Source organism: Vulpes lagopus, chromosome 1, assembly GCF_018345385.1.
Source record: "Vulpes lagopus strain Blue_001 chromosome 1, ASM1834538v1, whole genome shotgun sequence".
Classification (NCBI taxonomy): Eukaryota; Metazoa; Chordata; class Mammalia; order Carnivora; family Canidae; genus Vulpes; species Vulpes lagopus.
This window is the reverse complement of record NC_054824.1, coordinates 105,125,781-105,141,913: the sequence shown is the minus strand read 5'-3', so window position 1 is coordinate 105,141,913 and position 16,133 is coordinate 105,125,781. Positions and strand designations below refer to the sequence as shown.

General features: G+C 48.4%; 1 protein-coding gene and 1 non-coding gene across 4 annotated transcripts in view; one reads left to right on the top strand and one right to left on the bottom strand.

Annotated features, from left to right (window-relative positions):
• MAPK4 (mitogen-activated protein kinase 4) overlaps window positions 1-16,133 on the top strand; it is a 146,724-nt gene that overhangs the window by 103,783 nt on the left and 26,808 nt on the right. The window contains exon 1 of one of the 3 annotated variants that reach the window (XM_041768691.1): window positions 3,651-3,788. The exons of the other annotated variants lie outside the window; for them this stretch is intronic. Coding sequence (XP_041624625.1) covers window positions 3,750-3,788 — 39 coding nt within the window. The 5' untranslated portion in view covers window positions 3,651-3,749. Of the gene's footprint in view, window positions 1-3,650; window positions 3,789-16,133 lie in introns of those variants that run through there. 3 annotated transcript variants of the gene reach the window in all.
• Window positions 9,089-9,222, bottom strand: LOC121475261. The gene has a single exon (XR_005983692.1). It is a non-coding gene; the product is annotated as a small nucleolar RNA SNORA68 (small nucleolar RNA).

Genomic DNA, 16,133 nt, shown 5'->3' with positions numbered 1-16,133 from the left:
CTTCACCACCCCACCTACCTGGTGCTGTAACTTCACCAACTTGTCACCATTCACTGGAAAATCCCATAGTCGGTGACAGTTCTGGTCCCACATGCTGTTCCTCTGCTCCCACTTGAACTCCTACTATCCCCGCAGACTCAGCTCCAAGAGCCCCACCTCTGCAGAACTTCTCCCTGCTTCCCCAGGGACTTAATCACACCTTCCTCCCATGTCCAAAGCAGTTATTCCCATACTTATCCCTTCACATACCTCTTCCCAGTAGACATCGGGGCCCTTAGGAAAGAGTGTGTATCTCATTCATCTCCGTATTCCTAGCGCCGGGTACTGTATCTGACTGGGAGTATGTCCACATTAACTGCTTATTGACTCATGAAGAAGCCAGGCCTCTTTCTTTCCACTGAATTGAGTATGATCCACAAGAGCTTCTCAGAATAAAGCATGATTTCTCCTCCTCAGGGCAGCTTCCCAAACTTTTTTTTTTAATTTGTTTTTTATTTTTTAGCTTCCCAAACTTGAACTCATCCATCATGCCCCTCTAAATCTCTGCAGCCTAGACACCCTTTGTTTTCGTACAGTCACATAGTTCTAGGTGCTTGACAGGTGTTAACCTTGTTAGTCCTTATAACACCCTAACAATAGTAATATAGTAATAATGGTGATGATGAGAGGTGCTACTGTTGTCCCCATTTTACAGATGAAGACACTGAGGCGCATAGAATGACTTGTCCAAGGTCACTGGCTAGTAGATGGTGGAGTCGGGTGTCCCAGCCTCGCAGTAGCTTCAGAGGCCACGCTGTAGTCAATGAGCTACAGTGCCTCATCGGCTGTCCAGATGATAATGTTGCCAGAGCTCATTCTACCCTTGACTGTCTTTCCTTTGATGTCCTGCAACTTTTCATGAACTTTCTTAAAATGTATCTTTCAGAACTATGGATTAAAGTGAGAGTGTGACATCTCTGCCCCATAAATAATTTACTATTTGTGCTACCGTGGCTTTTTTTGGCAGCCTGTCAACTATTGTCTCATCCTGAGCTCGTTGCCAACCAAGTTCAGTTAAGTTCTGTATTATCTGTTTTACTCTTATATGGTTGTTTTTCATCTTTAGGCAAATATTCCAACATGATGAGACCTTTTTGGGTCTTTGTTTTCCAACATAATCTTATCCCTTACAGTGGCATAATTTATAAACTTCTCTGTTAGGACTTCATCTGTATCACTGATTTTAAAATGTGTAAAGAAGATTAGGTGAAAAGCTTAGACTCCTGGCCGCTCAACACTTCTCTCCACGGTGACACGGACCCTAAGCTAGCATTCTTTGGATTTAGTTGCCAACCAGTTGTGAGTTTACATAATTGTAGAGTTATCTGATCTGTGTTTCTTCACTGTCCATAAAGGTATCCTAACAGGTTTAGCTAAGTGCCTTGTTGAGATTCAGGGACATTGTCTACAGAATCCTCTCATTCCACCTCAGTACAATCTAAAACTCATCCTAAAGCTTAAAAAAGCCAAATTCAAACTATATGACCAGCTGCGACACTTTAATCCCTTGATACATAGAACTCAGATGTTGGCAAACACCACCACTTAGAGTGAAATCACACATGAGCATCTAAACTTAAAATCATATTGGAGATTAGGGCGTGTTTAAGTAAACTGGCTTATCCACTAAATAGAATACGATACGACTATTTTCAATAGTGTTTTTTGAAGAGTTTGCAATAGCATAGAAAATGTTTATGTAATAATGATTAGGTTTAAAAAGCAAGATACAGCATTGTATAGATGGTGATCATTCATAACAGTTTGAAATACAAAGGAAAGAATGACGCATTAGAATTGGCTAGAGGCTAAAAACTCCCAAATGTCAACAATGGTTAGACAAGATAATAAATAAAAAGAAGATTTTTTCACTTCTGTTTATTTTTCTGTAGTTCCCAAAAATGTGCAACAGGAACAGACATGGTTTTTATCACAGTAACCTTTTCAGATGGGAGGTTACAAAAGTTTGTTGCAAGAGTCCATTTACCAAGAACTTATTTATTACGAAAGAGTGGTAAGTCCAAATGATCCATCTGTGAGAGACAAGGGTGAAGCACATGGGCATCTGGCCCAGAAGCAGGTGCACGCTGGTCCTATCCCGCATTCTATTGTGCAGTGCCTGACGTGTCATGTGTGTCTTACCTCCTCACCCAGATGGCAGCCCTGCCTCCACTGCTGCCTCTGTTGCAGACCATGGGACAGGCTCTTCTGGGGTGCCGTGCCCCTGGGAAGGAAGATCAGCCTCCTCACTCGTGCTGTGTGGCCCAGAACTGGTTGCTTCACCTGCCTTGGGCTGGCTCCGTCCTCAGAGTACTAGATCCTGCCTCTCACAAGTGCATGGCACTACGTCAGGCATCTGGGAAACACTCGGTCAATATTAGCTCTTTTTCACAATGATTATTAATCACAGTTGGAGAGGGTGTCTGTGTTTTCCAACACCTAGAATTCTCCCAGTAATGATGAATGTTATTGAGGCAGCTGACCTGCTTTAGTTCCTCATCTAAGATACAAATTGAGGGAGTGAGGAAGAGTGGAAGCAAGTCAAAGAACCTTTATTGGAATGAATTGTCTGAATGGACAGATGAAGAAGCACTGCACTTGGAAGAGTGTGTTTGACCCACAAGGAGGCCAAACCACTAAATGTTGGCACTTTTGCAATCTAACCAAGGACCGATTCTAGTACTGAGGTTACACAGTATGGTTGATTTCCAGAATATTTTAATGATTGGTAAGCCTGGGGACAACCAATCAGAACAGACGTTGGTGTTGGCCCTTCAGAATGGATCCCAGCAGTGAGCGCCTGTTGCTCCTACCCCTGCACCCTTTCCCTTGTGGAGACTGGAGAGGAGGGTCCGGCCTCCTCAGATGTCCTCCTTTAGATGTCCATCACCAGCTCCAATTCCAGGCACGTGGAGCAGCAACCAGAAAGCATGTCCTGGCACAGCTGTTTTGGGAAGGGGCAAGCCTTTGTGCCACTGATGCTCATTCTTTCTTCTTTCTCCTCTCCTCCATGATGATTGTTCATGCCTATGCTGTCCATCACACACCTGACATGATCCCCATGTTGTCTGAGGCAGCAGGAAAGGAGGAGCCTTTCCTTGTTCTGCCTGCTGCACCATGCTTGTCTCTCCTGTGTCCCCAGATGTCCTGGACAGCTGGCTTCCAGGGTGTGGGAGACCCTAGGGTATGGTCGTGAAGATGGTATTGCTCTATCTTCTATGCAGAATGACGACCATCTGCAGAAGCCACGTGTCCTCCTGGCAGTGAGCTCAATTAGGCAGCTGTGAAAAGCAGGACTCATGTTCTTGGGGATGAATTTTTATCATTTCCCATTTTCCTAGTGGTCCCTATAGGCCTTTTGTCTTAGCTCTATTCTATGGTCACCAGCTGCCCTCAACCCTGACCCTGACCTATTTGCAAATGCTAATGAGAGAGCATAAACAGCTGATGACTCCTGTAGCGGGAGGATCAATATCATCATATCTACCCTGAAATTTTTCCTGGAATTCATAGTAATGCACTCTGGGAGTTCTTTCCCACCAGTGATAACTCTGGATCCTCATACCAACCCTCTGAGGGCGGCAGGTCAGGTTAATTATTGTCCTTAGTTGATAACTGTGAGGACTAGGGAAACCCTGAAGCTCATCAAAGACCCTAATGAGAAGCAGAGCCTGGACCAGACCTGCCTCTGGGGACCTGGACAGCAATGGATGCAACTGGACTCGGCTCCAGATTTCAAGGTCTCACAGGTACTTTCTGTGATGAGAAGAGGGGAGACTCATGAAGTGGGGAGCACTTCTGCTTTCCCCATTAAGAAAGCCAGAGAACAGAGCAGCTTTGTAACCTTCCCTGGGGCCCACAGTAAGCAAAGGTAGTGAGGCCTGGACAGGAAATTGCAATCCTTGTGTCCTGGGTCCTTCCTTTTCTCTGTGGGCCCCACACATTCTCCCACCTTCTCACTGTGCTCGCACCTTCCCATGTCCACCTGCTGTCCTCCCCAGTGCTCCTGCACAGCTTTTTCCTTCTATCTCTCCCCACTGGAAACTTACTGGGGCCAGGGCCTGCTTCACTGCCCCAGTGCACAGCTATTTGGGAGAAGGCTGCCAGCTAGGGTGCTCATTTCAGTAGAACAGTGGTTTCTTTTGGCCTTCAAACTAATTTTATGGAGACGTAATCAACATACTGTACAATTCACCCATTTAAAATGTACATTTCACTGGCTTTTAGTAAATTCAGAGTTGTGCATCTGTCTCCAGAATCAATTTTTATTTTATTTTTAAAGAATTAATTTATTTGAAAGAGAGAGCATGCATGAGTTGTGGGAGGAGTGGGGGGAGAAAGAGAACCTCAAGCAGGTTCCATGCTGAGCAGGAAGCCTGATGTGTAGGCTCAATCCCACAGTGCTGACTGAGATCATGACCTAAGCAGAAACCAAGAGTTCGGACACTCAACCGACAGCCACCCAGGTGCCCCTAGAATCAATTTTTTATGTATATTTTTTTACTGGAGTTCAATTTGCCAGCATATAGTATGACACCCAGTGCTCATCCCATCAAGTACCCCCCTCAGTGCCCATCACCCAGTCACCCCATCCCCCCGCCCACCTCCCCTTCCACTACCCCTTGCTCGTTTCCCAGATTTAGGAGCCAGAATCCATTTTAAAACATCTTCATTCCCCCCCACACACATAAAATCTCAACCCCTTGAGTCATCACTCCCTATGGTCTCCATCCTCCCCTTCTTCAATCCTGGGCAAGAAATCTACCGTCTTTCTTTATGGATTTGCGTATTCCTGGCATTTCATATAAATAGGATCGTATGGTATGTGGACCTCTGTGACTGGATTCTTTCTTTTCACTTTCACTACTATGTTTTCAAGCTCCATTCACATGGTAGCAGGTCTCACCAATTCACTTCTGTTTATTGCCAAATGACATCCAAATATTTGGACACACCACATTTTCTGTATCTGTTCCTTGGTTGATGGACATTGGGTTTGTTTTCACTTCTCAGCTATAGTAAATGATGCTGCTGTGAACGTTCATGAACCAACTTTTGTGGGTCCATAGGTTTCCATTTTCATTTGTCTTTGATATAAACCTAGGAGTGAGATTATTGAGTCGTGTGTTACTGTTTGAGGAACTACTAGAATGTTTTCCAACCTGGTGGCACCATTTTACATTCTCACCAGCAACAAGGGTTCAGTTTCTCCAGATTGTTAGTAACACTTCTCAATTTCTGTTTTGTTTGTTTTTATTCTGGCCACCCTAGTGGGTATGAGGTGGTGTGGCATTGTGGTTTTGATTTCCATTTCCCTGGTGGTTAATGACATTGAGCATCTTTTCGTGTGCTTATTGGCCACTTATAGACCTTCTCTGGAGAACTGTTTGTTTAGATTGCTTGCCTGTTTTTAATTGGGTTTTTTATTATAGAATTGTAAAAGTTCTTTATATATTCTAGATATAAACCCCTTACAGATATATAATTTGCAGGAAAAAAATTTCTGTTATACTGTGAGTTATCTTTTGCCTTTTTTTTTTTTTTAGTGTTGTCCTTTGAAGCACTTTTTTTTTTATTTGGATGATACCCAGTTTATATTTTCTTTTGTTGTTTTTGCATTTGGGATCTAATCCAAGGTCATGAAGATTTACATCTATGATTTCTGAAAGTTTTATAGTTTCAGGTCTTATGTTTGAGGCTTTGATCCCTGTTGAATTCATTGTTGTAGATGGTGTGGGAGAGAGGTCCAGCTTCATTCGTGTCTCCTTATGTCAGTACACTATCCTGATAATTAAATTTTTGTAGTTTTGTAGTTTTTAGAATCAGAAGGTGGGTCTTCCAACATTGTTCTTTTTCATGATGGTTTTGGCTCTTTGCATCATGAAGCAGAATGAAGTGCTGATATGCATGCTACATCATGAATGAATCTTGAAATCATTTTGCTAAGTGACAGTAGCCAGTCACAAAAGGCCACCTGTTGTATGATTCCATGTCTGTGAGCTGTACAAAATAGACAAATTCATAGAGACAGAAGATAAATTAGTGGCACTGGGGGCTGAGAGTTGGGGAAAAATAGTGTGACTTCCAACGAGTATGAGGTTTTGTGTTGGGATCATGAAAATGTTCCAGAATTAGTAATGATGGTCCTGCAATGTTGCCACTACACTAGAAACCACTGGATGGTATGTTTTAAAATGGTGAATTTTGGGAATCCCTGAATGGCTCAAGGTTTAGCACCTGCCTTCTGCCCAGGGCATGATCCTGGAGTCCCGGGTTTGCGTTCCGCATTGGGCTCCGTGTGGAGCCTGCTTCTCCCTCTGCCTGAGTCTCTGTCTCTCTGTTTCTGTCTCTCTCTCTCTGTCTTTCTCTCTCATGAACTAATAAACGATATATTTTAAAAATAAGAAATAGAAAATGTGTAGTTCGAAACCCTTCCACAAAGAAAACTCCAGGCCTAAATAGCTTCGCAGGAGAATTCTACCAAATATTTAAGGAACAAAGAGTACTAATTTTATAAATTATTTCAAAAAATTAGAAAGGAAAAAACAAACAAAAAAAATTAGAAAGGAATACTTCCCAATTCATTCTAAGCATTAGAGTGATAGCAAAGCCTGACAAAAACATTACAAGGAAAGAAGACAAGAGATTAATGTCTCCCATTAAGATAGGTACAAAATGTCTAAACGAAATTTTAGGACATTGAATTTAGCAATATATATGAAGAAAAATGCATATTGACGAAATGTGTTTTATCTCAGGAATGCAAGTTTGGCTTAATATCTGAAAATCAGTGTTATGACCATTTTGAAAAATGTTTTGGCAGTTTCTTTAAAAGTTAAATTTACATCTACCATATGATCCAGACATTCCACTTCTATTTACCCAAAAGAAATGAAAGTATATGTCCATGCAAAGATTTGTATACAAATGTTCATAGTAGCTTTGTGTTTCATAGAGGAAAAACTGGAAGCTACCCAAATATCTATCAGCATTCAGATGCACAAACTGTGGTATATCCATACAGTGGAATTATTACTTAGCAATAACAGGGAATGAACCATTTGCAACAATGTGGATGGATCTCAAAGTAATTATGCTGAATGAAAGAAGTCAGACCTAAATGAATGAGTGAATAATGAAATACTGTAAGATTCCATGTATATAGAATTCTAGAAAATGTCATCTACAGTAATAGTAAAAAGATTAATGGTTGCCTAGGGATGGAGAGAGACAAAGAGGCATGGAAACTTCTAGGGGTGACACGAGTTGATTGCTTGGATTGGTGATGATTTCACAGGTGCATATGTATGTCAGAATGTATCAAAATTGCACACTTTAAGTGTGTGCAGTTGTGTGTCACTCAACAAAGCTGTTTTAAGGTAAAAATATTATTTAATCAACAAGTATTTCAATGTCAACTACAATCTAGCTTCTGAGGACTGAAGCTCGATACTCCGGACGAGGTCCCTGACTTCATGGAGTTTGTATTTAGGTGAGAAGCTTCTGTAGACTAGATATCCTTTTTTTTTTTAATTTTTATTTATTTATGATAGTCACAGAGAGAGAGAGAGAGGCAGAGACACAGGCGGAGGGAGAAGCAGGCTCCATGTACCAGGAGCCCGATGTGGGATTCGATCCCGGGTCTCCAGGATCGCGCCCTGGGCCAAAGGCAGGCGCCAAACCGCTGCGCCACCCAGGGATCCCTAGACTAGATATCCTTAACAGTCCCAGAGTTTGCCACAAAACTCCTTCAGCCTCAGACAGAGAGTTCTCGTCCTCCCAGATGTGTGGGAAGGGGGGCAGCGCTGCTGGACACGGGGCTGCGTGGAGATGGAGCAGCAACAGAACAAGGGCTGGGTCACTCCTCTGCCTCTCTGGACATCCCCCTTCAGCCGCAGACTCACTATCCGTGTTCCCACCCTGTCCAACAGGAAGTGGGTCAGGTGTGCTGCCCCTCTTAGCAGAGCAGAGCGCATGCAGCTGCTGAGCTGGACAGGTCCACACTTGCACACAGAGGGTGCCACGTAAACATGGGGAGCCAGGGGTGGATAAACTGTGGAGAGAGAGAAAGCCTTGGTCCAGTTGCAGGAGAGCTCTCTGGTCAATGTTTCCTTAGGGAGCTTGACTGGTCAATGTTTCCTTAGGGAGCTTGACTCTGCTCTTGCCCCTTGTCTGCGCCAAATACTCCTGGAGGAACCCATCGTTTTTGCTTAAACTCTATTGAGTGGCTTCTGTTATTGCAACTAAGAAGAACTTTACTCCCTTCATTCAGCTGCGTGGCTGACTGGAGCCATCTGAGAAAGTGTGACTTGTCCTTCTGCTCCCCTCTGGCTGATGGGAAGAGTTGAGACCGAAGCTGCAGGTTCTCAGTAGTGAGACCAGTAAAGCCAGACAGCATGAAGCCATGGTCCACCTTGGACTCTGCCCCAAGTCTTCCCCACAGCACTCGGCGGGGATGGCCTGGAAGGGAGGGGTCCCAAACTGAGCGAGGGAGAGCCCCAGAAGGCCCCCGTCCCAGGCAGGCTCTTCTGCTTGCTGGCACATCAGTCCACCTGTCTCTGCTGTTTCAGACCATCGGGGTGACATCCTCAGCCAACAGTCTGATCTGGCTTCTCTTGACAGCCTTTTCTTTTTTTTTTTTTTTTTTTTGGTTTTACCCGAGGAGTTTATTTGAACAGACTTGGGCACCGGCCGGCTCTGCATCTAAAAGAAGGTGTTGGGCCTCTTGGTGGTGAAGCGTGGCTTGTGCTGACGACGCAAGACCCGATGGGGCAGTGGGAACTTGATCTTGGAGTCGTGGAACTGCTTGACTGCTGGCCGGCGGCACTTGCTGGCTGCAATCTCTTCCACCTTCATGATCTGGATAGAGTGGGCCCGGGCACGGTGTCGGGCACCCATGTCTCGGTCTGCAGGGAGGGAGGCAGGGCAAATGTGTACCCCAATGTCTGGGCATTCCTGAAACCTCCCATTGACTGCTGGCCTAGAAGTACCCCAACTTAGGGACCAGGTGGTTATAACCTCTGGCTCCAGCAGGTGCTGGCATTATCAGGGGTGTAGAACCTCCAAATTCACTTTGAGGAGCACAGCCACAGCCCCCCAAAGGCGACAAGATCCACTTTGCTGTTAGCACCTCTGTTTAAACCGCTGCTATGAGAAACAGCAGTTCTTGGGTTGAGGTGCTGGGCCTTTTCTTTATCGATGGCAGAGAAGGACAGGGGTACCCGTACTTTCTAAGCCACCCCCACGCCTACGTGTTTTAGATCCAGGTATGAGCTGATAAGCAAATTATACTAATCACCCTCTGGATGAGCATCTCACTACCATCAACAGCTTGACAAAGTGAGCTAACATAGCCTGACACGTTTCAGATGACCCGAACTCACACAGAGAACAGGGCATTTGGGACAAAAACTTAAAGAGCTTTAAACAGAGATTATAAACCAAGAAACAGAGATTCTGCATTGGGCTACTATTTAAAAAGTTCATTTTATCCCAATGAGAAGTTTTCTGTGATCAATGAAGTGAAGATAGTAGTTAAGGTAAAGTATAATAAAATAAAATCATTTTATTTTTGGAAAGAAAGTATACATATGTGTCAGGAGAGAGGGAAGGAAAAACAGGAGTGGGGCTAAGTTGTAATTCCCCTGTAGGACATGGGGTTGAGGGTATCCTGAGAATCAGAAATGATTTTCACCTTAAAGTTTACTTCTTTAATGATGGAGTCGTTTAAAAAATGAACCCGTGCCACTTTGCAGTTAAAAAATAAAATATAGGGGCACCTGGGTGACTCAGCTCAGTGCATGACCCCGGGGTCCTGGGATCGAGTGCCACATCGGGCTCCCTGCATGGAGACTGCTTCTCCCTCTGCCTGTGTCTCTGCCTCTCTCTGTGTCTCTCGGGAATAAACAAATAAAATCTTTAAGTTATATATATATATTTTTTTCTTCATAAAAATCTGTCCTGCAAGACAGCAGAATGAGAGCACCAGAGGTGAGTCAGCCAGGAGGGCAGGGCAAGCCTGAGAAGGGCAGGGCACCAGGTTGGTAGGGAAGGAGCAGGGGTTTGACTTAATTCTATAACAGAATGATTCCTGATCAGCTGAAATTTGACATTTTTTTACTTTGTGATGGGAAAAAATTAGGAAAGCCTGTGCCACTGGACTTAACAAATACTGGGGCATACTGTGTGCCCAGCCTACCACGTGTGTGTGGGACCTCCCACACACTGTGCAGTGTCACTGATGTGCCCATGTGGCGGCCAAGCAGAGGCAGTTACCCAGAGCCAATCATCCTCAAGTCAGAGTCCAAAAAGAGAAGGCAGCTGGCCTGGAGAATTCTTCTGCAAAATAGGTTTCTATCTTCTCAGGTTTTACTTAAAGGGTTTCCAACAAGTTCTGGCCCAGTGCACCTCTGTGAAGGAAACAACTTCAGGGGTTTAAGGGAGAGGGCATGTCTGGAGCTGGGGCTGATGGCAGACAGCATTCTGGAGTGGGTTGAGTCTGTCCTCTCCTGGTCTCCCGTCTGCATCCCTCGGCCCTCAGTAGAGCTTTCATCCACAGTCTGCTGCCCACCCCCGTCCCTCTTCCCGTGCTTCCTCATCCCCACAGGAGCACTGCGAGGAGCTTCCTTCTTAAAATCCTCCATGGATCTTAAAAGGGAAGCCGTGGTCAGTCATTTACACGTCCATCCACACAGCCATCCAGCCCAGTGACATTTGTATTTGAAGTTTGACCCCTGGCTGTGAAACCAAAAGTTGAATCCCCGGGAAAGGGATTTTCAGGCATCAGCCAGCAGGTGGAGGCAGTATTTTTCAAGGAAGCTTCCTGCTGCTGCAGAAATCATACCACCTCCCTGTTCACTGCCTGTAGCCCAGGTCTTGGGTACCCTCACCACCCAGTGCTGGCTGGCTTCCCCTGGACTCTCTGGAGAAGATTGTACGTCATTCCCCGTGGACTACTGGGCACGTGTGAAGTCTTGTACAGGCCACCGCAGCTTCTGTGGGTGAGAATCTGGACCTTTAGGATTCAGCAGGGCCTTGAATTCACTGTATGTAATAATGCCCCAGAGAAAGGATTCTACAGAGTAGCAGTCAGGGTATGAGCCCTGATTCTATTCCTTAAAAATTGTGTGACCTTGAGCAAGTTATTTATCCTCTAAGGCCAATTTTCATACCTGTAAGAAGGAAATAACAGAACCCATTTCACAGGGTTGTGCTGAGGATTGGATAGAATGAAGAATGCCAAGTGGTTAGCGCAGTGCTTGGCAGGAAGGCAGTGCTCCGTGGACATGAGCCCATCTTACCGGGTGGAGCAGAGCCAGGGCGTGTGGGAAGAAGGGAAGCGAAGACTGAAACCTAGAAGCTGGGGTAGGACAGCTGGGCAGAGCCAAGCTGTTTCTATCAGCTTGAGCGGCGGTCTCCTCTGCTGTCTGTGTGGCGAGCTCCGGTGGGGCTGGCTGGCGACTCCCCCGTGCAGGATACGTTTTGGACTTGTGAGTAAGGACCGCGGGCCCGTCGTCTACAGCCTCGTTTGCCTGGGCCACAGGCAAGATGGAAGGTGGAGGGGGTCTCAGCTGCTGACCAGACAGTGCACAGCCTGCACCCATGGGCCTGTCTCCATCTCACCCGAGCCAGCAGCCGGCCCTCACTTTGCACCCGATTCTAAGAAACTGCATGATCTGGTTGAATCCACGACGGCGTGGAGGCAGGAGATGAGGGACCAGATGGGTGCCTTAGAGGAGAGAGAAGTGACGGCTGGTGGTCTGACAAGTAAGGAGGCAGAAAAAAATCCAAGGGTGGGCATCAGAAGTGACGGGAAATGGCAGCCAGCAGGCTCTGGTGTGGGCTTTTGCCTCCCTTTGGTATCTGAGAGCGACGGGAGGGCTCCAAACATGCTCTTCAGAGTCCCGACCCTGCAGAGGGCTGTGAAATCACAGCCTATTTGAAGAAGCCAGTTGTGTGTATGATGTGAGTGGCGACAGGACCTCAGATGGGGCCTTCTATGTGCATGGGCTCCCATGCACTTGCTGTGCATCCCGTCACCCGGTCACCGTGGGATTCCCATGGTCACCCTGCGGTAGAGGCGAGGCTGTGGTTTTGCCTCCTGTTTCACAGATGACGAAGCTACGACCGGTGGTGGCTGACTGCCTGCGCTTCCGTGTGAAGGAAGCTTCACTCTAGGACTTCCGACTTGGGGTCCAGTGCTCTTTTCCACGCAGATATTTCCAAACTTCCAGGGAGCCTGCGGGTTCCTCCCTGGGGGCTGCTGTGGGGGTACAGGGGGGCCCACGGGCGGGCCTGTGACTTCCCGCGTCTGACCCAACAAGAAGTGCTACGTATTTAGCAGCAAGAGACTTTGGGTGGGAAAAAATCAAAAGGTCCTCCTGCTTAGAAGAAAAGATAAGAATGAGACAAAAAGAAAGCTTTGAAGCTCCTGGAAATGGTGCCCTGAATATTTGGGGACTGTTTGCATCCCAAAATGATTGAAATCAAAAGACTGTCACGGGATCATGTGCACTGGGCACACCTGCTCTTGGCACACTCAGCCAGCCTACAGGCCATCCCCCAGGGGTGCCCCAGGCCTGTGGGACTCAGGTTCTCCAGGGGATACCCCAGGGGGCCACTTCCCGGCCTCACTTCTCTGTAGCCACCTCCCCATACAGGCAGGCTGCCCAGGGCTGTCAGTCAGTGCCTTTGGCATCCTCACCATCCGACAAAGCCCTGTCGTAAAGTCTTCCAGTGGGTTCCTGGCTGCAAGTATCCCCCCAGCTGTGAACATGTGATACTCACTGGATGAGTGACAGGTGTCCTCCTGCATGTCAACAGCGGCCCCCTGCACACCCCGAGTACAACCCCACACAATCTGTTCTGCAGGTGGGACTGTCAGGCCCGACAAAAGACGTCCTGGAAGAGTCATTTGCATAGAGAGGGCTTCGGTGACCCGCGTAGGTGGCACTCAGTCACCCAGGGAGACCTGACCTCCTTGCCCACCTCAGGCTGTGCTCCCGCCGCCTTCCACTCTGCACCCACAGCAGCACCCTCACTGAGACATGGAGAGGATGTGAGAGGGCATCCAGGTGTTGGTCGTGAGCAGGCCACCACTGTCATCATCCCCAGATGCTGCATGGAAGAGCTGTGCAGGGTATTGGGGGAGGGCAGTTACACTTCTCCCTCAGCCGGGCACCCGAGGAGACTAATCTGAACTGAACATTCGTTACAAACAGCATGGATCCCTCTCTCCTGCGTCAGAGGATGGAACTGGAAACATGGAACAGGGACTAAAGTGTTAGCCAAGCAGACAGGCGGCAGGCCGTACCTGGTGTGAAGTGAGTGCAGACAGGCCTTTCGGTGAGAACTTTCTTTTCCCATGCCCCCTGCTCCGGCCCCAGTTTTCTTCTAAGTTAGTGGTTGTTTGGAAAGAGTATGTGGGCATGAGGTAGGCTCACTGGCTGTCAGGATCCAGGTGGGACAGGAGAGGAGGCACTGCAGCAGGGCCACAGCAAGCGCAAGGTGGCAGACAGCTCTCGGGGAGCAGGGCATGACCCCGGGGAGCAGGGAGCAGAGGCTGGGAGCGTGGGCAAGGGGCAGGTCAGAAGGAACCCGGGGAGCCTGGCTTAGGGCTTGGGCGCCGCCAGCCAAGGGACACTCCTGAGGCTGCCCTCACAGCAGAGCTGGGAGCACCCAGTGGCTTCTGTTGTGATGTGTCCCACCTTGATTGCGGCTCAGGTCATGCTCTCGAGGCTGTGAGATTGAGCCCCCATCGGGTCCCACACTGGGCACAGAGCCTGCTTAAGATTCTCTCTGCCTCCCCCTCCCCAACCCCCACTTTCTTTCTTAAAAATAAAAATAGACTGAGGGAGGAAAGGCAAAGGGCCCTGTTTGGAGCAGGTGCTCCAAGTGTTTCTGTTCGGCCCTAGCAACACCCTTAGGAAGTGTCCCCTCTGCTGTGCAGATGTCGGCAAGGTTACGTCACCAGCACGGAAGCTCTGGTGCAGGACGTGAACCTGGATCCCATGCTCGTGTTCACGACTCAGGCCCACAGTGTGCGAGGTGTCTCTGTGTGGCAGGGGTGCGGGCCACAGGGAGACCCCAGAGCCCTTCAGCATGCTGTGCCCCAGTGCCCGAGCAGAGAAGAGGCACCCAGGAGGATCTGGGGGGAATTTGATGTCTGCTATTTAAAAAAATGTGTCCAAGTCATTACTGTGGGAATAAACTTCACCCTTTGAAGGCGGCTGTAACATGCCCCACGTCCAGTGGCTCGCAGGACAGAGACTTGCGCCTCTCACTTCTGGACGCTGAGTCTGAGACCAGGCTGTGGCCAAGCCAGGTCCCCCAGGTGCTGTGAGGGCAGCCCCCACTCCTGCTGCTCTGCTGGTAGCCTCTGGCATTCCTTGCCTTGTAGACGCTCCATCCGTGCCTTCATCTTCACCTGGCTTCCTCCCCGAGAGGGCGACTGCGTCCAAATCTCCAGTTTTGATAAGAACACCAGTCATCCTGGGTTCAGGTCCATCCTGTGACGTCATCTTAACTAATCATGTCTGCAGTGACTCTGTTTCCAAGCCACCCCTGACCTGGAGTTGGACACGTCAGGGTAAGGGCCTGTCTCCAGAGGACTGCCCTCACTTCAGTCATCAGCCACAAGCTCCGGGCTCCCAGGCCACCTGCATGTCAGACCAACCAGCTACCAATTCGGGGGCTCTGCTATCCCCTCATTGAAATGATTCACAGAACTCAGAAGAAACCCTGTACGTATGACCACAGTATTATTATGAAGGATACAACTCACAAGCAGCAAAAGAAGAAATTTAGAAGGCAAAGCCCAGGGGGGCCCACATGTGAAACTTTGTCACCCTTGCAGCACACAGGTGTGTGTCACCAACCAAGGACGTCCCTCAGCCTCCAGTGTCCAGAGTTCTCACTGGACTTTCGCTACAGGGGCGTGGTTGAGTGAATCCTTGGCCATCTGAGCGAACTCAGTCTCCAGCCACGCGCCCCCCACACTCTAGTCTGTTGCCCATCTCAGCCTCTAGTCACATGGCCAGACCTATGCTCGGACTGTCTGCAGGCCCACCGTGTGTGACAAGGGCCCTCCTGACACTCAGAACATTCCAGAGGGTTTAGAGGCTCCCTCCCAGGACCTGGGGATACAGACCAGCCAGACTCTTTATTACAGAACAGCACCCAAAGTGACTCTCACAGAACACGGCCTGCGCGTCACAAACACCCTCTGTAAGTGCTTGCCCTGGAGTTCACTACCGCAGTGGGAATGAATGACCCACAGGCCACCTGGCAACAGGTGCTTGTACTACAGTTTTGAAGACCACACACTCCCACAGTGCCTTGTTGTAAAGAGCGCAGCCAAGATCCTCACCGTGTAACCGTCTGCCACGGGTTGCAGGACCTGCCAGGTAGGCTGCTGGAAAATCATGTAGAGGGTGGGCTTGATCTTTGAGGCCCACCCCTACCCCCTGGGCAACCCTCCTTCCTCAGAGCCCGGCCGCCTCTAGGTGTCCAGGGCCCCTGCACTGCCCTCTCTCCCTTCATTCCCCAAACACCTTCACGATGCATGGCTGAGTGCAGGGAATAAAATCCCTGCCGACTCTTTGGGGGAGGCAAGGAATTTGCTCTTTTCGCTGCTCCTCTCAGAGTGAAACCAAGGGTTGTGGCTCTTGGTAGAGGGATGTAAGGCGGTCAGGTGGCAAGGGGAGGTCAGAGGCCCTTCCTGATGGCCAAAGATTGTACCGGCTTGTTTTGTAAGGAGGGAAAGAAACATCCTTGAGAACCACACCGGCTTCCCCCGTAGCCCTTCAGTGGTTGCGATCGTCTTACTGTGGGGATCGCTCCCAGGAACCCTTCTGTGGCCCCTGAATCAAGTCCTGGAGCGACATCACACCAAAACACAGGGTCTACCTCCAGCTCATAATGTGTGGCCACACCCAGCCCAGCCCTGCGCACAGCAGCCTGGCTAATGACTGCCATCAGTTCAAAGGGAGGGAGTTCGGTCACCGCTTGAGCAAACTGGAAACGACCCCCGATCTTAGAGCGTGTACACAAAGGAGGGCTTAGTAGCATTTTCCCCAAGCTTGACAGTGATCCTT